This window comes from Sardina pilchardus, chromosome 12 (assembly GCF_963854185.1).
Source record: "Sardina pilchardus chromosome 12, fSarPil1.1, whole genome shotgun sequence".
NCBI lineage: Eukaryota > Metazoa > Chordata > Actinopteri > Clupeiformes > Clupeidae > Sardina > Sardina pilchardus.
In genome coordinates, this window is record NC_085005.1 from 22818695 (window position 1) to 22844023 (window position 25329).

At 42.3% G+C, this 25329-nt stretch overlaps 1 protein-coding gene and 1 pseudogene across 2 annotated transcripts in view; both read left to right on the top strand.

Moving 5' to 3' along the window:
- The first annotated feature begins 322 nt into the window (after window positions 1-322).
- LOC134097731 (heat shock protein HSP 90-alpha 1-like) lies at window positions 323-2649 on the top strand (annotated as a pseudogene).
- Window positions 2650-3116: 467 nt separating this feature from the next.
- The window catches only part of mmut (methylmalonyl CoA mutase), a 40327-nt gene continuing 18114 nt past the window's right edge, over window positions 3117-25329 (top strand). Inside the window, exons 1-8 of one of the 2 annotated variants that reach the window (XM_062550232.1) lie at window positions 3117-3212; window positions 3920-4343; window positions 4529-4896; window positions 5526-5683; window positions 6050-6221; window positions 8310-8558; window positions 9906-10017; window positions 19130-19245. In XM_062550232.1, coding sequence (XP_062406216.1) covers window positions 3938-4343; window positions 4529-4896; window positions 5526-5683; window positions 6050-6221; window positions 8310-8558; window positions 9906-10017; window positions 19130-19245 — 1581 coding nt within the window. In that variant the 5' untranslated portion in view covers window positions 3117-3212; window positions 3920-3937. Of the gene's footprint in view, window positions 3213-3493; window positions 3618-3919; window positions 4344-4528; window positions 4897-5525; window positions 5684-6049; window positions 6222-8309; window positions 8559-9905; window positions 10018-19129; window positions 19246-25329 lie in introns of those variants that run through there. The other variant, XM_062550231.1, reaches the window with a different exon arrangement.

Sequence of the window (25329 nt, forward strand, 5' to 3'; positions counted from 1 at the left end):
GAGACACGTTTTAAATGGGAAAATTACCAGAAATCTTAGTCACTTTTAAATATTAAGCTAGCAGGCGAGAAGCTAATGGTCTAATCCGATTCAATGATCTATGCTAGGCTGAAGCTAAAAGTTGTATCGCCAGACTCACAGAATGGCTGGATGAACGGGAACAAGGTAAATATCGATTGTTTTGCTCGAGGGGAGGTGGAAAATGAGCGTATTTCCAAAAATGGCGGAATATCCCTTTAAACTGAGAAACTGTCTTTGAAGTGATTTTATTGCACCAACATTCAAAATGCCTGCGGGAAACACAGCAAACACTATGGAGGATGTGGAGACATTTCCAGGCAGAGATTGCACAGTTGATGTCCCTGATCATCAACACTTTCTACTCCAACAAAGAGATCTTCCTCAGAGAGCTGGTCTCCAATTCATCTGACGCCTTGGACAAGATCAGATACGAGAGTTTGACAGACCCCAGCCGACTCGAATCCTGCAAGGATCTGAAGATTGACATCACTCCAGACCAGCATGCTCGCACTCTGACCATCACTGACACTGGTATTGGCATGACCAAGGCTGACCTCATCAACAACCTGGGCACCATCGCTAAGTCGGGTACAAAGGCCTTCATGGAGGCTCTGCAAGCTGGAGCAGACATCTCCATGATCGGGCAGTTCGGTGTGGGCTTCTACTCCGCTTACCTAGTGTCCGAAAAAGTGACAGTGATCACCAAACACAACGATGACGAGCAGTACATATGGGAGTCTGCAGCTGGTGGTTCTTTCACAGTGAGGCCTGATTTAGGTACAGTATGTTATAATACTCTATCAAAAAACATTTAACATGTTTGTGCGGTCCGACATTGTTTCAATAACAAGGTCCTTCGTGTTGTTTTGTGAACTTAGGTGAATCCATTGGGCGTGGTACCAAAGTCATTCTTCACCTGAAGGAGGACCAGTCAGAATACACAGAGGAGAAGAGAGTCAAGGAGGTTGTGAAGAAACACTCCCAGTTCATTGGTTATCCTCACACTCTATGTTGAGAAACAGAGGGAGAAGGAGGTCGACCTGGAGGAGGGGGAGATCATTGAGGAGGTGGACACAGAAGGGGACAAAGACAAGCTTCAGATTGAGGACATTGGAGCTGATGAAGACGAGGACACCAAAGAGGGCAAAAATAAGAGGAAGAAGAAGGTGAAGGAGAAGTACATTGACGTCCAGGAGCTGAATAAGACCAAGCCCATCTGGACACGTAACCCTGACGATATCACCAGCGAGGAGTACGGAGAGTTCTACAAAAGCCTCACTAATGATTGGGAGGACCATCTGGCGGTCAAACACTTCTCAGTTGAGGGTCAGCTTGAGTTCAGAGCCCTGCTTTTCACCCCTAGGAGAACGCCCTTTGACCTGTTTGAGAACAAGAGTAAGCGAAACAACATCAAACTGTATGTGCGCAGGGTTTTCATCATGGACAACTGTGAAGAACTGATTCCAGAGTACCTGACCTTCATCCGTGGTGTGGTGGACTCTGAGGACCTTCCCCTGAACATCTCTAGGGAGATGCTGCAACAGAGCAAGATCCTGAAGGTCATCCGCAAAAACCTTGTCAAGAAGTGCCTGGAGCTCTTCGCCGAAATCTCTGAGGACAAGGAAAACTTCAAGAAGTTCTATGAGCATTTCTCCAAGAACATCAAGTTGGGCATTCACGAGGATGCCCAGAACCGCAAGAAGCTCTCAGAGCTGCTGCGCTACTACACCTCCAACTCCGCGGACGAGATGGTGTCTCTGAAGGACTACGTGTCCCGCATGAAGGAAAACCAGAAGCACATTTACTACATCACCGGCGAGACCAAGGAGCAGGTGGCCAATTCAGCCTTTGTGGAGCGTCTTCGTAAGGCTGGCCTGGAGGTCATCTATATGATTGAGCCAATTGATGAGTACTGTGTCCAGCAGCTGAAGGAGTATGATGGGAAGACTCTTGTGTCGGTAACCAAGGAAGGCTTGGAGCTTCCAGAGGATGAGGAAGAGAAGAAGAAACAAGAGGAGCTCAAGACCAAATTTGAAAGTCTGTGCAAGATCATGAAAGACATCCTGGACAAAAAAGTGGAGAAGGTAGTGTGCAGAAAAAACACACTTTACAAATGCTGAAGGTATTTAGATGTTTAGACATTATAGGAAGTACAGTATTTCATATCTTTTTTCACTCTAACAGGTTGCTGTATCCAACCGCCTGGTTTCTTCCCCCTGCTGCATTGTTACCAGTACATATGGGTGGACGGCCAACATGGAGAGGATCATGAAGTCCCAGGCCCTGCGGGACCACTCCACCATGGGCTACATGACAGCCAAGAAGCATCTGGAGATCAACCCTGCACACCCCATCATCGAAACCCTCAGAGAAAAGGCAGAGGCTGACACGAACGACAAAGCAGTGAAGGACCTGGTGATCCTGCTGTTTGAGACATCGCTGCTCTCGTCCGGCTTCACACTGGAGGACCCTCAGACACACGCAAACCGCATCTACAGGATGATCAAGCTGGGCCTTGGCATTGATGATGACGGCTCCCCTGAGGATGACCTCCCTCTGCCTGAAGAAGACATGCCTGTTCTTGAGGTTGATGATGACGACGCTTCAAGAATGGAAGAAGTTGACTAAAATCTCTTCATGTAAAGCTGAAAGTGAACTCAAAAGTTTTATTTTCCTGTAATCGATTTATTTTAGGTAACAAATGCTACATTTGTTCAAACCGATTTTTAGGTTTGTCAGCATTGAGAAATGATTGTGCGAGAAACAGCAGTTTAGTGTGAACACATGGCTTTTTTTAAATTAAAAATGTCACTATATTGTTGAGCAAATGAGTTGTAGTTGTTTTAAACTATTAAGTTAATGTGGTTGATTTCTGTGAAAGTGTTTATTTTCATCTTTTTATTGACAAAGTTGTATGTAAATTAAATTAGAAACTTGATAAACAAAACTTTAAAGATCCTATCGTTCGTTGTCTTAAAATTTCTCACGTTTAGTGTCTCAGGAACTCTTTGACTTTCTTCACTACCTACTCCTCTGCAGAAGAGGTCAGTCTTGCGCACACACCACACCACTGAAACTCACGATGAAGAAATGGACGAATATGATTGGCTGTATCCTATGTTATGAATTGTGATTGGATAAATCTGTCCACGCCTGTTCAGAACACATACCAGGAGCATAACAAACGCAAGGTCAGAATTGTTGCTTTTATATAAACGAAATGCCTTTGAACAGATAGCGGATGATAGAATTAGCTGAATTTAACCATTAGTGTTGTATCCTCCTCCATTATAAGTTATTAAAAATGTCCAAAGCGCTGTCAAGGTTGGGTAATGTGCACACTACAAGCTAGCAAAGCTAACGTTGCTTAGTTGGCTAACTTAGATAACGCATGCATATTTAGGAAAACACTCCAAAAAATTCCTTTTGTCCAATCGTGTTTGTTAGTAAAGCTTCCCACCAAGTATGTGTAGTATTTGGGTAATTCTGTTCCTGTCATATAACAGCGAGATCGGGGACCTGTTGTTGTGTAGCACTTACTTCCGTGCCATTAGGGGTGGACGTTACTTATCTTCGTAAACTAACCTAATTGTGTGGTAGGTCAACTGTCGTAACTCAAATAAATTATCAGAACTATCGATCAGTGTTATAGTGATCGAAAACAACAGCCAGCACTGCTACTGTGACGTTAATGAGATACTTGCTAAAATGTACCAACAAGCTGCCCTTGACTTGCGTCAAAATCAAGTTTGAGTGTCCACTGGTTACAGGATGTCTGCTTGTTGCATGTTTGTACTAGCCTAGAAGTACAGTTTGGCTTGCCAGGCTATGTTTGTACCTCTTAGCATATTCCTGTTTACACTGTACTTAAATCCTGAATTGTGCACCTCGCTTTCAGGTGTGATAACGCAGCACCATGTTGACAGCACAGAAAGCGTGTGCGTCCTTGGCTGCCCAGCGGTTATTAGTGGCTGCCCGCACCGCTCCCTGTCTAGACACCTACCAGCGCAGACGTTTCTGGACCGCGACAGCACGGCGCGATGAGATCAAGCTGCACGAAAGCTGGGCTAACCTGGCCAAGAAACAGCTGAAAGGGAAGAATCCTGAGGACCTGATCTGGCGCACGCCGGAGGGCATCTCCATCAAGCCAGTGTACACTAAAGTCGACTCAGCAGCTGGTGCTGATGAAATTCCAGGGGTGTTCCCCTATACTCGGGGTCCTTACCCCACTATGTACACGTCCAGGCCCTGGACAATTAGACAGTATGCAGGTTTCAGCACAGTGGAAGAGAGTAACAAGTTTTACAGAGACAACATTAAAGGTATTGACACACACTAATTTCTAAAGGATGGTGCATCCATCTCGATATGAAAATGTGTGATAACTGTGCAGATATTTTTTTATCTTTGCTTCACTGCCTGATTGGACCCATGACTTTGAAAATTGTATGCACCTTATGTCAAGTCTCCACTATTTAAAATATGTAGTTCCTCTCCTTGTGTTTAGCTGGCCAGCAGGGTCTTTCTGTGGCCTTTGACCTACCCACTCACCGTGGATACGACTCTGACAATCCCCGTGTCCATGGCGACGTGGGCATGGCCGGTGTGGCTATCGATACAGTGGAGGACATGAAATTGCTCTTCGACGGCATTCCCCTGGAGAAGATGTCCGTCTCCATGACGATGAATGGCGCGGTCATCCCGGTGTTAGCCATGTTCATTGTGACGGGCGAGGAGCAGGGTGTGGGCAAGGAGAAGTTGACCGGCACCATTCAGAACGACATCCTCAAGGAGTTCATGGTGCGCAACACCTACATCTTTCCTCCGGAGCCCTCCATGCACGCCATTGCTGACATATTCGCCTACACCTCTAAGGTACGAATACTGTGTGCTCCATACCCTTTTAGACTGGCGACAGTAGACAGATTGGGGCAGCCGTGGCCTACTGGTTAGGGCTTCGAGCTTGTAACCGAAGGGTTGCCTGTTCGATGCCTGACCAGTAGAAAAAATGTGGATGGGGGGAGTGGTTAAGCACTGCTCTCCCCCCATCCACATCCAGGGCTGAAGTGCCCTTGAGAGAGGCTCCTAACCCCTCACTGCTCGCTGAGTGCTGCTGTTGAGCAGGCAGCTCACTGCTCCGGGTTAGTGTGTGCTTCACCTCACTGTGTGTTCAGTGCTGCTGTGTGTGTTCGCTACCCTGAATTTTCCTCACAGGATCAAAAGAGTATATTATACTATAGTATGTTGTTGCTGTATATGTATAGCTAGAGATGAATGACTTGTAGATGTACTGTTTCAGTAACCTTGGTTCACTTTCTCCGCATCATAGGTTTGTAATCATAAGTTGTCAAATACTATTTGTTTAGAACTTGGCTTAATTAAATAAATGAGCATAGATCATTTAGGTTGCTGTAGCTATTTGTTGGTGTTTGTATTATTATCATATTGCATGGCCTAAGGATATTTCTGTTAATGGTTCATTTTGTATAAAACTCTGCAAATAGAACATGCCCAAGTTCAACTCCATCTCGATCAGTGGTTACCACTTGCAAGAGGCTGGAGCTGATGCTATCCTGGAGCTGGCCTACACCATTGCCAACGGACTGGAGTACTGCAGAACTGGCCTCAAAGCTGGCCTGACCATTGATGAGTTTGCTCCCAGGTCAGTGTCAGAGAGATTCTCAAAAATGTTGAAATGCAGAAAAGTCAGTTGGTGAAATCAACACTTAAATCAACAGATATCCTGCTAAATTGCTGCATATACAAAAGGATAACAAAATAACAAAAGACATAATTATGGTTGCAATCATAAAAAATATACATAATTATATTTAATTCAAACAACAAGGGAAGGCAGTTTAATCAGTTTTCATTGTATTTAATTGTGTCACACATAAGAGTGTCTTGGCATACTCATCTCAAAAAAACATTTTGGGTAAAACAGTGTCAGTTAAAGAAATGTTTTCTGATCAGTGTCAGTAACATAAAAGAATAACATGTCTGACTCTGATGGTTTTTTTCCATACAGGTTGTCCTTCTTCTGGGGCATTGGCATGAACTTCTACATGGAGATTGCCAAGTTGCGGGCTGCCAGACGCCTGTGGGCTACACTGATCAAGGAGAACTTCCAGGCCAAGAACGCCAAGTCCCTGTTGCTGCGGACCCACTGCCAGACCTCGGGATGGTCCCTAACTGAACAGGTAACAGGGTTCATACGTTTTTAAAAAACCTGGAAAAGTTATGGAAATTGAAAATGCCAAACCATTTTCAAAGGTTTTGGAAAACAAAAAAAACATCCCAAAAGTTTTGGAAAAGTCATGGAAATTTGCTTCACCCAATTCAACATATCTCATTTAGGCAGGTCATGTCTCACACTTGTGTCACAACCGATTGGCAAACTTTTATGTTTTGAGAGCATTCCTTCTAGGTAACCATCCCGTTATCTCACGCGTCATATCTATTATTAATGTAGCACTAGTTGATGTGAGGTTTTGAGAAATATATGGTCATGGAAATTTGTGAAAAAATCATGGAAAAGTAATGGAAATTCTTTGGTGGAAATGTGTATGAACCCTGAGGTAACAATGAGCACAACCACCTGGTCTACAATAAAGGAATAGTTCGGAATTTTGTCGATGTACTTGTCCGTGTTGATAGAATGATGTTGAGAAATAAAACTAACCTTGCTTCTCAATGATTCTCAATGATTTATCCAGTCGGGACATCTAGTAGTAGCCACCTTATATTATAAATATGGTGATTCAGTGTGCATTCAAAAATTGTGAAAATAAATTCTACAGATGGACACCACAGAGTTTCCGCCAATTTCACTTAAAAGAACCAGAAAGGAACCAACTGTGGCTTCTTGCTGCGGCAGAGACTGTACTGAAGTTGCGAATATGTATGGTAGGCTAGTGATCATTTTAGACCAGAGGACTTTGAAAAACCCCACAGTCGAGGGACCACAATTTACTGAAAACAAATGCCGTTCCATCCATCTTTCCAGATGCACCAACAGCTACTGATACCAACAGCACCAACATGCACCAATAGCTACTGTTAGCCTTGCTGCTTCTGATAACTTTAGATTGAGACTGTGCTACTTGTACCGCTGACGTTATGTGATGTAGCCTGGCAGAGTGGAATTAGTTGGAGCGGCAAGTAAATAAACTTGTGTGATTGTCACGAAATTGGCTTCCTCTGAAGCCTGGATATCAATCCGCTACTGCCATACAGGGAACAAAGTATAGGCTATTGTAATGCGATACAAGGTTAGTTTTATTTCTAACATTATTCTATCGACACGGTCATGTGCATTGATGATCTGACGTTGTAATTTATTTGTTTTCGGGTGTTCTGTGGAGTGGGTTAAGACCACTCCACAGTATTTTTAGTGGCAGGCTGGATGTTACCTTGAATTGCGTTAGCTCAGCACCGGCTAGGCCCATGGTTTCCATGCTTGCATTTACCGGTATGCATTCATTGTGAAACACAAGACTGCTTCTGACACTGGTTTGTTGGCACCTCAGTTTTGAAACATTTGACACCCCTTTTGAAACATTTGCATGAAGTTGATAGAAGAGTACCAGTGCAGTACCAGGGCTGTTCATGCATTTATTTATTTATTTGAAGATCAAAAACACTTTTTACTTTTGTCTTGTTATTAAAATAGCCTGTTGCCCTGGTTACTATTGGGAATGTGCTTGAGGTAGATGAAACCTTGGAGAGTTGTATCCTTAAGGAACATGTTTTGCATGACAGAGGGAAAGACGGTGTGAGCCTTTATGTTCCTCCTCATACGCCTTGTTATAGTTACAGGAGGACTCTCCCACCCCTGCATATTACCCAGTAACCTTTGCAAATAGGGAAACTGACATTTGCAATTGCATCTACAGTATTCATTTAGCACCCTTTTCATCCAAAGTGACTTACATACAGTATATCAATTTTATGACAAGACTACAGTACATTGTCCCTGGAGCGACTGGAGGTTAAGTACCTTGCTCAAGGGCACAGCGGTGGCAATTGAATTGAACCCACAACTTTCAGGCTACTGCATGCTAGACCAGCTCCTTAACCACTACGCTACCACCGCCTCCACATGTGACCACTAGATGTGATTTTTTCATTTTGAAAAAGAGGGTTGCATTAAGATGATTGTGTACTTGCTTTGTTGAAACTGTAACCTAAACATTGAATGGTCAGGGCTAGCACAGTGTGACAGCTGCAAAGAAAAACCTCTTTTGAATAGCTTGCCTTGAATTTCAACTCCCTTTGTCCCTCCGCAGGACCCATACAACAATGTGGTCCGCACAGTCATCGAGGCCATGGCGGCCGTGTTCGGCGGCACCCAGTCTCTCCACACCAACTCGTTTGACGAGGCGCTAGGCCTGCCCACCATCAAGAGTGCCCGCATCGCCCGCAACACCCAGATCATCATCCAGGAGGAGTCAGGCATCCCCAAGGTGGCAGACCCCTGGGGTGGCTCGCACATGATGGAGACGCTGACTAACGATGTCCATGATGCTGCGCTGAAGGTGAGAGATAAGAGGCCTTTCTCTCTTTTAAACCTCAACAAACACATGTTCTGTAGATCTAGTCTGCACCAGCTGCAAAGATCATGTTTATTTGCCTTTTCTCATCCTGTTTACATTGCAGTGTATGTTGTTGTGTGTGGTGTTGGGCCCTTGAATGAGCTGCAGGGACCTTGAATGACCCCTTAGGCATCAGTAAAGTATCTATCTATCTAAAAAGATGGCTGTGTAGCTGTAGCTGTAGCTATTAGCTGAAACTAAAACTAATTCCATCAACATTTATGCCCTGGCAATGTCTCTGGTTTGCGGTTTGCATAAGGGACGATAAAGTTATGATAATTAGGGCGTCAAACAGAGAAGCTGCTGGCTTCTCAACCATACAGTATGTTTGAACTTTTGATTCATTGCTCCATTTTGCTCTGCGCTCATTAATGCTATGATAATTACTTTTTTCTTTGTGCAGTTGTAAAGGGGATATAGTGTGAGGATGGAGAAGAAATGGACATGCAGTTGCTATGGGTTTTCGACAGGAATAGCATGTTAGAATCAGCACTGCACTAATAATGATAATAATAATGATACATTTTATTTAAAGGCGCCTTTCTTGGCACTCAAGGTCACTAGTATACATTAATGTCAATATCTTGGGATATGTTAGCTTAGCAACGAGAGAGATGGTATTTATGACTATGCTTTTGGCCGTAGCAACCATCCATTTAGAACAGTTTGTCCTGTAAGTTGAGAAATTAGTCAGTTTGTGGCGTTTTCCTTTAAATAACTGACGGCTAATTCGGCTCGTCAGTAGTGTTTATTATGTGCTTTCAGTAATAACCTAGAAGTTGTCTAAAGACCGATCAAATTTTAATCTGGTTCAAGTGTCCGGGCCCAGAACAACCCTTAAATACTATCAGCAAATTTGAGATGTCCAGCCAGAGCATTAGAGATGGCCAATGTCCTGTCAACACTACCAACATGTCAGCATATACTTTTCCATGTGGCTGACTCTGACACCTCAGTTTTTAACACCTGCAGAAAATTCTGAGAAGACGGTCGATGCTGTACCAGGAATTTTCAATAATGTATTTTTGTCTATTAACCATTGCCTGTGAGGCCCTGATATTTTGGGCATTGTTGTCAGTTCCATTTAGATATCAGGTTTTAAATTCGAACGCTCAGGGGCGTGAAGGCAAATAACATACTAAGCACTTAACCAGATTATGCCAAATATAGTAGTCATGGGGAAAAAGCAGAACCATCTTTGTGTACTTCGGTGCAGTTTCAAGCCGCTCTAGAAGGAATGATTTTTCATCCAACATTCTCTCTGTATGGGTTCTATTGGGTGTTTGACAGTTCATCAATGAGATCGAGGAGATGGGGGGAATGGCGCGGGCAGTGGCTGAGGGTATCCCCAAACTGCGCATCGAGGAGTGTGCTGCTCGGAGACAGGCACGCATTGACTCAGGTACTGAGGCTGGGTTTATTCATTCACAGTCACACTCACACTCACACTCACATTCACATTCACACTCACAAAAACACCTACACACACACACACACACACACACAAAAACACCTACACCCACAAACACACCCACAAACACATCAGTTTATATGGTAAAGGTAGAACATTCAACACCATAAGTGGTAGTGTATATACTGTATGTGATTATAAATGTGCCATTAATGGACAGTGTCGCAGTATTGCTGTGAGATATACTGCCAAAAGTATTGGGTCATCTGTCTTGACCCCCATATGAGCTTTGGTTACATCCCATTCTTAATCCATAGGGTATAATATGACGTTGGTCAACTCTTCGGAGATATACTGTAACAGCTTCTACTCTTCTGGGAAGATTTTCCACAAGGTTTAGGAGTGTGTTTATGGGAGTTTTTGACCATTCTTCCAGAAGCGTTAGACGTGGCGCCTCTGTGGCGAGTCTGTGCTCTAATTCATCCCAAAGGTGTTCTTTTGGGTTGAGGTCAGGAGTCTGTGCAGGCCAGTCAAGTTCATCCACACCAAACTCTGTCATCCATGTCTTTATGGACCTTACTTGGAATGTTGGAACAGGAAGGGGCCATCCCTGAGCTGGGCTTGGCCACTTAGTTCCAGTGAAAGGAACTCTGAATGCTTCAGCATTAACCAAGAGATTTTGGACAATTCCATGCTCCCAACTTTGTGGGAACAGTTTTGGGATGGCCACTTCCTGTTCCAACATGACTTGTGTACCAGTGCACCAAGCAAGGAGGTCTATACAGACATGGATGACAGAGTTTGGTGCGGATGATCTTGACTGGCCTGCAGAGTCCTGACCTCAACCCAGTAGAACAACTTTTGGCTGAATTAGAGCACAGACTGAGAGCCAGTCGCCTCGTCCAACATCAGTGTGGAAGAATGGAAGAATGGTAAAAAATGCCCATAAACACACTCCTAAACCTTGTGAAAAGCCTTTCCAGACGAGTTAAAGCTGTTATAGCTGCAAAGGGTGGACCAATGTCATATTAAGCCCTATGGATTAAGAATAAGATAATGATAAGTGATTGAAGTTCATATAGGGGTCAAGGCAGGTGACCCAATACGTTTGGCAATATATGATGGAGAACAGTTAAAGGTGAGAAAAAGGTTATTTTTCTATATGTGCTTTGCTTTACATTTACAGTGCCATCCACACACACACACACACACACACACAAACACACACACACACACACACACACACACACACACACACAGTTTGACCCTCTACCACTTGTATCACACATGCCACTGGAGACTTATCATGCAAGAGTGTAGAATATGTAGAAGGGAGAGACCTGCTTGTGTTATGTACTCTCAACATTGCCTCACAAAGATGGTAATGTTTTCAATGTGGTTCATCTGTTTGACTGTGTGCAGGATTGTGTAAAAACAATTAGCCTGATTTTGATGAAAATTGACTCTCACTCTGATATTACAGTTGCTCAGCTAAGGTATTCTGTCAGTAATCTTGCGTTTTGACCTCGCCTGGAAATTTGTGCTCTCCAAGTGCTCTCCTGGTGATAAATAGTTTGGCAATCTAAAACTAGTTTGGGAAAAGTTTGGGGAACTCCCCTTTGCTACAGTATGTTATGACTGCATGTTAGAAAGCATTGAAAGTGAAGCATCGTAAAGTTACAGTAGGTCCAGTGGGACGTTCATTCAGTTATTTAAGTGCTCGTTTAGTCCCACTGTGTGCTCAGTTCAAGCTGGGACGTAGTATGCACCTTGAGACATACAGTAGGCTATTCATAAGTTATGGCACCATATAAATAAGATTGAGTTGAGTTTAGTTTTTAGTCAGATCAGAGTTGGAAATGCCACAGGATGCTCTAATTGTGGAGTACGAAATGCCAGAATTTGTTGAATGAACCGAGAGCCTTTAATTAGGAGATGCTAGCAGAGTTGGTTGACACATACTCATTATGAAACGTCATTTTGAAAGATGGTTGTTATTTACATTTGAATTGTGTAATATATCTTTAGTCTGCCCCTAACTAAAATGTCTCAATTTTGTGTAAATGTGTGGATGAATAATCCTGATGTGTTGACTGACATGTGATGCTGTTCAACACACAATCTCATAGAAAGGTCTGTTTTGATCATTATAGTTTTGTCAGCCTGGCATAAATCACTTATACCGAGACAAAGAGTCACAAAGACATTGTGCACAAGACCCAGGCTCCTGATAGCTTTTGCAGTGGACGTCATTCCTGCACACATTTTTGCACGTGAATAGCTGTCTGATTCAGAGTTCCATACAGACGAATCAGTCCACCGTGAAGTCGCTTGTCCTTCAGTGTCCCTTGCCATTATCTGTTGAATGATCTTACAATGCTGTTTGTTCCTATTTGACACCCACAGAATAAGAGAACACACACACACACACACACACACAGAACAAAAGAACAAACAAAAGAACAAACGAGAGAACAAAATTACTCTCAAAAATAGCAAATGAAAAGGCTCAAGCGCACCACACAGGTGCCGACCTGAGTGTCCGACCCTTTCTGTTACCTGCCCACGGACCCTGTCTATATTATTAGCTGACAATTAGTCAATAATAAAAGGATTTTATTGAGCGGCTATGACAAAAAATAGGACTGAATCTTAATCTACAGTACAAGGGGGTAGCGAAAGGGTTTGGCAGTGGTGTGCACTGCAGTGTTGTAACGAAAGCCGTGGAATCTAAAAGTAATCATAGGTCTGAAGCAGACACACTGAGTGCCCCACACGCATGTCAGAGCCTATGTACAGTGTGTGTGGGGGTCGGGTATTGTTCCTCCTCAGTCCTAACATGCTGTTAGTGACGCAAACTCCCCCCATACAGTACATATAATTGCACACACCAGCGTACATTGACTGTTGTCGTTATGCAAAGGCCCTCATTCTAATGAGAATTGCTGAGTTAGGAGCCGTTGAATAACATCAGATGTACCCAGAGGCATAAAGGCATAATGGGATAAAATGTTTCACATCATGGGATTGAAGGGTGATCTGCACTTGTGTGGTGTAAGGACTGCTTTCAAAATGGGGTCACCTTCCTGTCTCGTGAAATGGATGTGTTTAATTATATTTGCCCTGCAGCTGTTGTCAGATTTTTTTTTTTAAAAAAGGCATATTTGTTTATGTTGGGTATGCCAAAGCTTCTTTGCTAACATGTGAGAGTTTACAGGTGAATTGCTCTTGTTTTAACAATATTTTGGCAAAAAGTCGACTTAATAGTAAATCGTATTAGAATCTCCAATGGCACTCTATGTCAGGGGTGCCCTCCGCAAGGGGACGGCAAGCGACAATTAGCTTGAGAGCAACGTGTTGGAGACCCATGGAGTAGTAGGGCAACGACTTCTATAATACATGTATCAAGAGCTCTTTAATTAATTTAGTTAAATCTAAACAATGTCTTCTAGTGCTCGTGGACTGATAGCCCTACTGGTAGGCAATTATTACCTGTCTAGTGTTGTGTTTGGGGCCCCGCTTTTATTTGTCCGAATCAACCATGTACCCGGCAATTTCATAGAATAATGGCACTGAATGAGACTGAAAACTACCCCATACCTCATGATAATTATGGTGGAGGGTCTGTCAAGTTGTTACTTACTACTCTGTGTGAGAGAGAGAGAGTGTAAATGTAGTCCTTGTTAGCTGTGCTTTAGCCATTCAGCACCTTTGTAAATGTGTGACAGCCAGAAGATGTAAAAAAAGAGTGGAGTTTACAGGTGAATTGATCTTGTTTTAGCAATATTATTGCAATTAGTTGAATTAAAAAAAAATGTCATACACACCATATTCTGAAAATGGAAATGATTGGACGCTCCCAGACAATACCAGGCAGCTGACAGGGCATACGCTTAACACTCTTGAAATGGAAATAATTTGATGCTCTATTTCTGAGCTAATGCCAAGGAGGATTTGCCCTTTCTGCTCGTAATTATGTCTCTTCCTTGGTCTGCCTAGGCCAAGATGGTGAGTTGAAATTGACACATATGATTGGGAGGTGATTCGGGACTGTTCCTGTTGCTGCTGTTCCCGAAGTGATTTATTTGCACGTTTTGACCAATGTTGGCCTTCGTCAGGTGTTGATATGATATGACCTATGACCTTTATTGATGCCTTCATTAGTCAACTGACTGACTGATTGACTGTTTGTCAGAGTGAAAAAGATTGAGTGCGTCAAAATATCCCACCCCATCTTGACCTCGATGAATTGAGTTTCCCTAAGAGCTTTTTTTTTTTACTCTTTCTCGCTGATTAATCAGATAAATCAGATAAATTAGAAAATAACCTGCTTTCTCAACCACCTCTAAAAATAACCACCAAATATCCAAAGTATTTGGTTCTCTCTACCCCTACCACCTCTAAGAAGCACCCTGGTGTAGTCTTTGCTAAGTAGTTTGTCCTGCTGGCTGGTTATAAAATGTGATTTAGACTATATTCTTTTAATCTCAACTTCTGAAATAACCCAGTGAATGTCGGTTGAGGTAAATTTTAAGTTTTGCTAATTTCATATCCCTGCACTTTGTTAAACTGGTCTTCAAATTCCTGAACAACACTGCCCCTCTACCCCTTTGCAAAACAATAAAACAGCAAAGTAGTATATCTACCCGAGCAGCATCAAAAGGCAATTGTAGCATCCCTTTCCGTAGAACATCATTTGCCCAAACTGCCTTTTCTGTGAAAGGGGCAAAATTATGGAATTCTCTGCCAGACAACCTGAAATCAATTCCAACATTAGCCACCTTCAAAAAAAACACCAAATTGTGGCTATTTCAGGAACAACAATGCAATCATTTTTAGTTCTTACACTTTGTTTTCTCTTGTACACTTTTTTCCTTTTTCCATTTACTCTGTTTTACTCCATTTATTTACTATTTTTTAATGTTGCCAATCTGTATTTTATTTTTGACTCAAAAAGCCCTACTAGGGACAAGTGTTGTAAATTAGCGTCAGCTAAAAATGCTATGATGCATGCATCAGATGACTTTTTAAGCTTGTCTATGTTTTTGTATCTGTCCCTATCTAAATAAACCTTAATAATAATAATAATAATAATAATAAATATAGCTGCAAGCAGCAATGAAGGGGCCAAGCAGTAGGCCAGAGCAACCACGGCAACTCGACGCTGTTAGCTCAATGAGACATTATGGCCGTAAGCAGTCAGAGCAAGTTTCATGTCTAACACGTGAAAAGTTACAGGCCAACTTGCATTTTTGCTAATTGCAGGTATCCTAAAGGTCAAAGGTCACCAAATGTCTTGGGCGTCCTCATGATCGGTTCACGAGTCCATAAGTCCAAGTTTGGTTTTGATAGGTTCAAAGGTTGCTGAGATATGAGCTAACTTCCTGTTTGGCGGCTTCGCACCCCAGAGGTCAAAGGTCACCAAACTGCTTGGACGTCCTCCCGATGGGATCACAAGTCCATATGCCAAGTTTGGTTTTGATAGACGCAAAGGCTGCTGAGATCTGAGCTCACTTCCTGTTTGGCGGCTTCGCCACGAATTTCGATTGGCTGCGACGGGAAAACGCTTATGTCAATTGTTACAGAAATCAACACACTAACAAGGCATGGTCTGAAGATGGTCTGTGCCAATTTTGGTGAGGATTAGATGAAATTTGTGACCTCCGAAAACGTATTAGTGTTTTCGATTAAATACAATATGGCGGCCGAATCAATTACGTTGAAGTCAGAAATTGCCATCTGTCCGCATAAGGATCTTCCACAGTATTACTAGACATCACTAGTATATTGCAATTCTAAGCACAACGGCAGTTATAGGCCAAAAGGCATGCTTCTGAATTACAGCGCCCCCTAGAGGTCAAAGGTCACTAAATTTCTTGAGCGTCCTCCTGATTAGGTCATCAGTCCATCTATTAAGTTTGCTTTTGATACATGCAAGGGTTGCTGAGATATGAGCTCACTTCCTGTTTGGCGGCTTCGCCGCCAATTTTGATTGGCGGCTAGGGGCTAACGGTGATAGTTCCGAAGACAAAAAGCAATGCGTTAGTAAGGCATGGTCTGATGATGATGTTTGTCAAATTTGGTGTCCATCGGACAAAATTTGTGACCTCTGATACGTTAGTTTCACTTTGGCTAAAATCCAAGATGGCGGAAAATCCATCATGGCGGAAAATGACGTCATAGGGCGCGTTGAACTCGGGCAAGTCAAAGGATTCCAACAACACCTGTTTCCTGAAAATCGGACCAACGGTTCAAAAGTTACGTGCGTGAACGCACGTCCAACTTTGACCTGTTGGTGGCGCTAGAGCGCTTGAGCTGCCAACATGAAACTTGGTCACATGACTCAAGAGACTGTCCCCAATCAGTGTGCAAAATTTCACAACTTTCGACCAGTCGGTTCTATGGGCTGCCATTGACTTCAATGGCAGAAGAAAAAAATCATAGAAACACAATAGGTGCCTCCGCAGCTTCGCTGCTTGGCCCCTAATAAATTGCTTCGCCCCTTGGACTGAGGGCGAACCTCCATCAGCGATTCAGTGAAAATGCAGTCATGTTTTTGAATGGTCGTGCATCATTCCCTCAGTCTGCCTTGAGATGGGAGAAATACAGATTTCAATGAAACCCATTAATAGGACTTCCTGCTTTCAATCAAAGCAGGAAGTCCAACATTGAAATCCGTATTTCTCCTATCTCAAGGCAAACTGAAGGAATGATGCACTACCATTCAAAAACATGACTGGTTTTCTAAAGATACAAAGCTTAATGCTAATCGCTGAAGTGTCCCTTTAATGGGGCACACACACATACACACACACACACACACACACACAATGTACACATATGCACTCTGGCTGTTGGCCACAAAGACTCCCATCATGTTGATAAAAAGGAGAGAGAGACAACTGCTAGAGCGATGGACTTACTGAGGCGTATCGGCCTTTGATGTCAGTTTATGCTTCAGAGCACAGACGCCACACACACACACACACACACACACACTTGCACACTCTCTCACTCCTCACATCTTTCTCACTCCATCTCTCTCTCTCTCACACACACACACACACACACACACACATGCACCTTTAATTGACTGGATGTTCTGCGAACACACACACACACACACACACACACACAAAAACACATACCACCTGACCTCATTATTCTTTTGCTAGCAGTTCCTATAGTCACCTGCCGTCTGCTTCCCCCTTGCACACACAATGCGTCAGTCAACATGCCTAGTCTTCACACATGAGCACAGGCTCAGACAAAGACAGACACACACTGGCTGTCCTGCTCAGCAAACACACACACACACACTCACACACACACACACACACACACACACTCTCTGAGTCTGTTGAATCATTTCACCCAGGATGAGAATTTGATTTCCCTCTGGGTCCTGCAGAGATGCTACCTTATCGCACATCTGAGGCACAGCAATGGGCCTGGTATTCAGGAAGAGTGTGTGTGTGTGTGTGTCTGTCTGTCTGTCTGTCTGTCTGTCTGTCTGTCTCTGTCTAAATCTAAGTGTTTTTGGAGCGTTTGTTGGAAGTTGGACTGTTGGGTTGAAGGAAAAAATGGACTGCTTTAGAATTTGCTGCCATAGGGAAAGGAATGGGAGAACAGCAAGTTCAATCTGAAAATGTCTGGCAAGTTGTTTGGTCGCAATGGTATGCAGGGATTAAAAACGGTTCAAAGTGCAAAAACGATAACAGGAAACAAACAGAGATTTTTTTCTTTTTAAGAATGAAAAGAAATTTTTCTTGGCCGTGCTTGTGTTAACAACAGGGTGTTCAATGCAGCACTGTTTATGTTGAATCAAACCCAGGTTAATTGAACTCACTCCAGGTAGGCTCATTTCCTGTGCCATCAGTCAAATGTGTTGAGTTGCGATACGGCTGCTTTTGACATACCAGTGGGAGACTTTGACTATGAAATTGGCAGCAGACTGTTATGTTGTCACACTTGTATGACTAACATCATGTCCTTGAGATAAATAAATGCTCTTGGTGTAAAACTAAAACGAAGAAGAAAACAAAAAAAAGGAACTTGCTTGATGTGTCTTGCAATCTGTCTTTTAAGAATATATCTGCCCAAGTAAACCTTTTATCACATAGAATTGTCAGCCCTCAAAGTATGACAAACTGGTAAGTAAGATTTTTTTCCCTCAGGAGAAGGAGAAGGAGAAGGAGTGAATCCACTGACAGAAGAAGAAACCATTCATCTTCTGAACCTCTCCAGTTGTTGAACCAAAAGTAGAGGAAGTGGAAAACATAGCCTACATCTGCTACCTCAGGCTATGAAGTAGTTTCAAAGAGTTGGGAAGGAGTAGGCATTGCACTTTTTTATGACGTCAAAATGGATAGCAAGTTACTCAAGGACAAAGGCACAACTGATCATAGTGGTTCTTCTTGCCAAGCTTTTTTGCTAACTCTGGCACGTTTACATTTCGAGTGTAAACAAATTATGTCAATTGATGTGCATTGTCCCTTTTAAATAAACAAACAATTTGGAAGTGTCAGGAATAGGAGCATCCTAGAAAAACATTGTTGATATTTTCGCTCAACAGTGACTCAGATCATACACCCCTAATTTGCTTTCTTTCTGAAATAATACTGGAACATGTGCCTCTTGTCACGGATTGTTTGGAGTAGAGTTGTAGGTTTTGTAGGTGGCATTTCTTGGGTTGAGTTGTAGATATTTTTAAAAAATTATTATTATTATTTTAAAGCGTGCCCTGGACAGACGGCTCAATGATCGGCATGAGAATGTTGCTGAATTTGCTGAAAATTGTTGCTGAATTTGGGGGTGCTGCCTGTAGCGTGTAGAGGTCTGTGTGCCCACGGGGACCCATGTTCGAATCCGGCCTGCGGTCATTTCCCGACCCCACCCACATCTCTCTCTCTCTCTCCCACTTACTTCCTGTCTCACCCTTCACTGTCCTATACAAATAAAGGCAAAAAAAAATTTTTTGAAAAAAATTAATTTGATGCTGTTATTTGGGAATCACATTGATGAAAGGTCCTTTATTTTTGCAGAGTTGCAGAGTATTGATGATGTCACAGCGTCTCCTCTTTTGTTTCTTAATTCCTTCCAGGGTCAGAGGTCATTGTCGGAGTAAATAAGTACCGCCTGGAGAAAGAGGAGACGGTGGAAGTGTTGGCAATCGATAACACCATTGTGCGCAACAAGCAGATTGACAAACTTAAAAAGGTCAGTTGCTTCGCTGTGTGTGTGTGTGTGTGTGTGTGTGTGTGTGTGTGTGTGTGTGTGTGTGTGTGTGTGTGTGTGTGTGTGTGTGTGTGTGTGTGTGTGTGCGCTTGTGCATGGGGATGTCTTTCCAGAAGGCACAGGTGTAGGCTTTTCATTCTATTCTTGTTCAAGAATCAACTTGTTACAGTGGGGAGCATATGTATTTGATACCATGCTAAAGTTGCCTAAAAAGAGGAATATATCATCATTTGACAATTGATTGAAAAAACACCATGCCAATCTCTAGCTATGGTGAAGGGTATTTGATGATGTGGAGCTATTTTATTTCCAAAGGCCAATATCAAAAATGTCAAATATCAAAATCCCCCCCTTTCCAAATATGACAAAAGGAGCACTAATCAAACAATTGGTACCAAGTCAACAATTTGCTGGTCATCACATTTAATCAGTTGCCTTTGGTAACTCGTCTGTTCACGCCACCTGTTCAATCGTGTGTTTGTTTTCCATCTGCCTTTTTTCTTTTTTTTTTCGTGGATGCACTAAACAGACCGTAAGCAATCTGCTTTATTTACTGTTGGACCATTGGCGCAATCTGCTTCAACTTGACTGTGTGTGCCTCCACTTTGAGAGTGCAATGCCCTCATTACTGAGGGGAGCTTTTTATAGTCAGTGTTGTCTGTGTCGGATACATAAGAAAGATTTCTCAAGGCTCTCTGTGTTGTTTGCCCATTAAATAATGGTACTTCAAATAATAATATTAAAAAACTCTTCAGAAAGAGAGTTTTAGCTCCCTTTTTGCAGTCTGTGTGAAATGTTCAGTAGACTTGATGTTCTTATCTATCTGTGCATCTATGTGTGATCTACAGTTGAGCCCTAACTTGAAGGATGGGCTAAGTACAAAGTCTTTGTAAAATCAATTTAAAAATCAAAGCAAAAGTCACCACGAGTAAGACCTACCCAGATACTGTTGAGTCTGCTCAATGGTCCTACAGTACATGCAACTCGATAGCTACTGTATAATACATGACAGACATTGCATTTTGAATGCCTTATAAATGAGGGGCCTGGCATATTTGCGCTGTGTGGCTAAGGGTGAGAGAGTGAGAGTGAGAGAGAGAAGAGATGTCCGCTCCGCTCCGCCACCACAGCAAACCCACACAGACAGACACCGCTTGTTCCCAGGAGTGCCCAGCACACAGTGCCTGCTTTATCACAACCAGGCTCTTCCCAGGTTCAACACAGGTTTGAGACTGCACTCTAGGCTCAAATCACGGAGGTTGAGCTCGGAAATAGGCTGGATAGCTCCAAGGCATTGCCTCCTTTCCAAGGGTGTTCTGATGTCTCTCACAACAGCAGAAGGCAAAAGGTATTTGCCTTTTGCGTGAGCTGATGCAGACATTGGTGTCATGAGGCGAACCTTACTTACCCACCGCAGGGCACCACTAAGACCGAGTGAGATTTCAAAATATCCCTTTTTCATTCACCCTAGAATTAGATAATGTACTTGTTAAGTTCAATGGAGATGGTACATGATGAGCCAAAGTACTTATTGTTTGTTCACTTATTGTGGAATTATGAAGCTCTTGGTAAACAAGACATTTGTATGAACTCAGAAGAAGCCTGTCGGCAGGAATATCAATTGAGCATTTTAGTACAAAAAGGTTGAGTAAAGTTAGTAAAAGTGGCGTCCGCGCCTTTGTCTTGCCTTGTGTTTCGCTTGGTGCTTAGCTCCATCGATCAATTGGGAACGCTGATGATGGGCTAGACCCGAAACATTTGCCTACCATTAGTTCTGTCTTTGGCTCATTACATATATTGGTTTATGTTAAGTTCTTTCATATAATTCAGCTTTTGTGTGTGACTTCTCTTCTTTTTCTGGAGTACAAAAAGGTTGAACAGATTTAGTTGTGTGTTTGCTACTGTACCTAGGAGCAGCACAGTATACTTGCATTGTATTGTCATTTTAAGTAAAGGGCAGCTGCTAAAAGAAAATACACACTATAGATACACATCATATACAGTGTGGAGCAGATGTATTTGATACCATGCTAAAGTGTACTAAAAAGAGGAATATAAGATCATCATTTGACAATTGATCTTAGTGCCTTAATTCTAAAATTGAGTAAAAATCAAACCGCTAAGGACACCAATTTTCTTTATGATTGAAGAGTAGCCTGTTTGATGCTCATCGAGCTCAATGCAAATCAAACATAGGTTAACTAGAAAAAACACCATGCCAATCTCTAGCTATGGTGAAGGGTATGTGATGATGTGGGGCTATTTTAATTCCAAAGGCCAAGGTAACTTCATCAGGATGCATAATATCCTGGATCCATGAAATAGCTGGCCTTTAAAAACAAAAACATATAAAAAAAATCCTCCTGCTCCTATGGGAATTTAACATAGGGGTCAAATACTTATGCCCCCTGTATTTAAGGAAGAACATTTATTTATTTACGGTGCATGTACATTTTTCAATCACAAAGAAAATTGGTGTCCTTAGCGGTTTGATTGTTTTTGAATTAAGGCATTAAGATCAATTTTCAAATGATTTTATATTCCTCTTTTTAGTCAACTTTAGTATGGTATCATATGCATGTGCTCTGCACTGTACACAACATAGTAGTTCAGCTGATAAAGTTGTGTGGAAATAGCGCTGAAGTCAGTGCCTTAATTCATGAGTGAATGAAATGTTCTATTTCCTTTTCAACTGCCATATTTATAAAGTCTTTTGAATTAAAGTGAATATATATGAATGTTGTACAAGTGCACCGTGGTGAAGAGTAAGAGATCGGTGTCATTCAAAGACGAAGCCACTAAAGGGATCATTTCGCTTCGAGTGTTGCCTTTGGCTGCCATTGATGTTAAAGCTTTGAGTGATGCTATGGCAACAGCCCTCATTTCCTGTTCGATGAAAGCCTGTGGGTTGCTGCCTATGCGGCCATTTATTGCCTCCTGCCCTCGTCCTTTTTGCAAGATCCCGCTCTTGCCTGAACTTCCGGGCCGAACCTGGGTCAGGGATTTGCTGAAGTTTTCACAATGTTATTAGTTTGAATGTGTGGTGTGGTCCGATAGGCCTGTTAAAGCATGAAGGTATAGGTCGCCCTTTTTATTTTTTTATCTCCCCAATCCATTTCAGCACTGAAGTCAGTAAACAATATGAAAGTCTCGGTCCATTCTAAATGTTTGATCTGCTGGATTGTGTGAGATTGAACCCAGTTTAATCAATTTAAAAAGCCTCATCTGGTCAAGTAGCTATTTTAGGACATTATTCAGTTCTGCCTGGCTTGCTTTTGATGCACAGTGAGGAAAAAGCACAACTCCTTCCGTTGTCCATCTTATTCGCCTGTCATTGTGATGGGCTTCTGTATTTTCTGTGCCAGTAGCCAGTTTGGTGAATCCTCCTTATTACCTACAATCTTCCACTAGAACCCCACAAGACTCATGCATCCATCTTTGCTCTCTCCATCACCTTTTATTCTCTCTCTCTCTCTCTCTCTCTCTCTGTTTCACTGATTATAAGACGGCCCAAGGGGAGCCGTGATGCCGTGAGCCATTATCCTCCGGTCCTTTTCTACCTGCACCCACTTCAGAGGCACCACTCACATCTAATGATCTCTCTCTTCCTCTCTCTCTCTCTCTCTGTCTCTCACTCCTCGCTCTAGATAGCAAGGGAAAGACAGTTACTGTAGCTAGAGAGAGAGAGATTCCCTGTGTAGTAAGTACAGAATGGCATATATATATATATATATATATATACATATACATGAGAGAGGTGTGTGTGTGTGTGTGTGTGTGTGTGTGTGTGTGTGTGTGTGTGTGTGTGTGTGTGTGTGTGTGTGTGTGTGTGTGTGTGTGTGTGTGTGTGTGTGTGTGTGTGTGTGTGTGTGTGTGTGTATATACAGTACATACAGTACAGTACATACATAATAGTATGCACTGGAGAAGAACACAGTGTTGGGTATGTGAGGAGGTGGTTGATAAAGGCTAGACACTATATTGCTTTTGCATTCTTTTTATTTATGTTTTAAATGACAATGACAATACAGTATTGTAGTCTTACATATCCATGTAATGGTCATGCACTGTGCCTAAGCTACTGCCCCTAGTTATCATGTAAATATTGCATCTCGTGGACATGTCACATTTATTTTTGAGTGCGCAACTGGGGCACCAAACGAACACAGGATGCAGTATGTGTTGCTGCCATGGTCCTAAAAGCCCGTAGGATTGTGGAATCTTTTACTTACTTATTTACTTACTGATCTTGTGCTTATTATCTCATTACCTGAGTTCCTCCAGTGAACTGTAAATCAGTCCTAAATGAGATTGTGTTATGCTGTGTTGCCCATTTTTTCCCCCAGTACTATTACCAAGAGTTCAGAAGTATACATGCGCGCACACACACACACACACACACACACACACACACACACACACACACATACACATACACATACACATACACATGCACACACACACACACACACACACACACACACACACACACACACACACACTAACAATTAAAAAACAATTTACAAACATTAACAAACCCTTTGTTAATATTTGTTAATTGTTACCAAAATATCTATTTGCCACAAGTTAATGTTTTTTCAGCATTAATATTATTAATATATAACTATCAGTATGGGTCTCTCACACTTGAAATGAATGATCACAACGTTCACAAAGGTCCTCGAGATGTAGCAAATTTATGTGAAAACTACACTAAAGGTGATGGTCAGGTTCAGACAAAAATAGATGACTACAGTAATTTCCCCCATATAAGCCGCATTGTGAATAAGCCGCAGGACAGTGTTTTATGTTAGTGAAAAGAAACCATATTGATACCATATTAACTGTCCCCGTATATTAACCTCATAGCTGAAGAAATTGCAAAATCAATGTATAAGCCGCGGCTAATAGTCTGGAAATTACGGTAACTAGAAAAGCACTCAGAGAGTGCAGACCTCCGCCTGTATTGTTCTTCCTAGGTTGTCATACATTTGAACCTAAACTACCGGTATTCAGATCGCCACCACGTGGCCATGCCATGCCATTATACCATTAAGCAAAACACATAAATGGCTCCGGAATCCCAATAGTGTTCCGGATCACTCCGGAATGTAACCGTTTCTTCCTTGGGACATTTCTGCCCTTCCCTGAAAATTTCATAAAAATCCATCCATCACTTTTTGATTTATCTTGCTAACAGACAGACAGACAAACAGACAAACAAACAAACCCCGGTGAAAACATAGCCTAACCTCCTTGGGGGAGGTAATTAACTTATTAATGATGAAAAAAATATTAACTTGTGGCAAATAGATATTTTAGCAACAATTAAAAAATATTAACAATATTATATCCTCAAAATCATCACTGAAATTCTATAGTGTGAACTTGCCAAATATTAACTAGTTTGCTATTTATTAAGGACCCTTATTGTATAGTGTTACCAAATCATGATTTGTCTGGGTGGTTAGTGACACCCTTTTCTGTGTGCGTGACAAAATCAGATCACATATTTATTTTAGGACGACTTTAACGTGCTCCTCCCCACTCCATCTTCAACATCATCACTGTCTCTCCCTGCACTCTTATCTGAGGTGCGTTCAAGCTCACCGAACTTAGGCGAACATAGGCGAACGTTTGCGAACCTTCGCAAACAGTATTCCGTTAGCCTTGAGTTTTAGGCGAACGTTTGCTAACAATCGCGCCGCGAACATACAGTGAAACTGGACGTGAGTTTGACAAACGCAATAATGCAATTACTGTTAGAATGGAATGTTAACACCAAAATCGTTCAAATTTAACTGTTCAAAGAAAACATGTTCACCACTAACGTTCGCCACTGTTTGCCACATTTGAACGCACCTCTGGACTTCTGTGTGACGGACAGAGCCTTAGTGACTCGTTTGATTCCATGAGCGATGTCTTCTGATGGCCCACCATGCACACAGGCCATATTGTGTGAGGCCATTACACTGCAGCTGTCTCTTGCTGTTTAAGTAGCCTCTAATTGAAAACAGATGGCAAGGTGAAGTGTGTTGATTCGCACACACACACACACACACACAC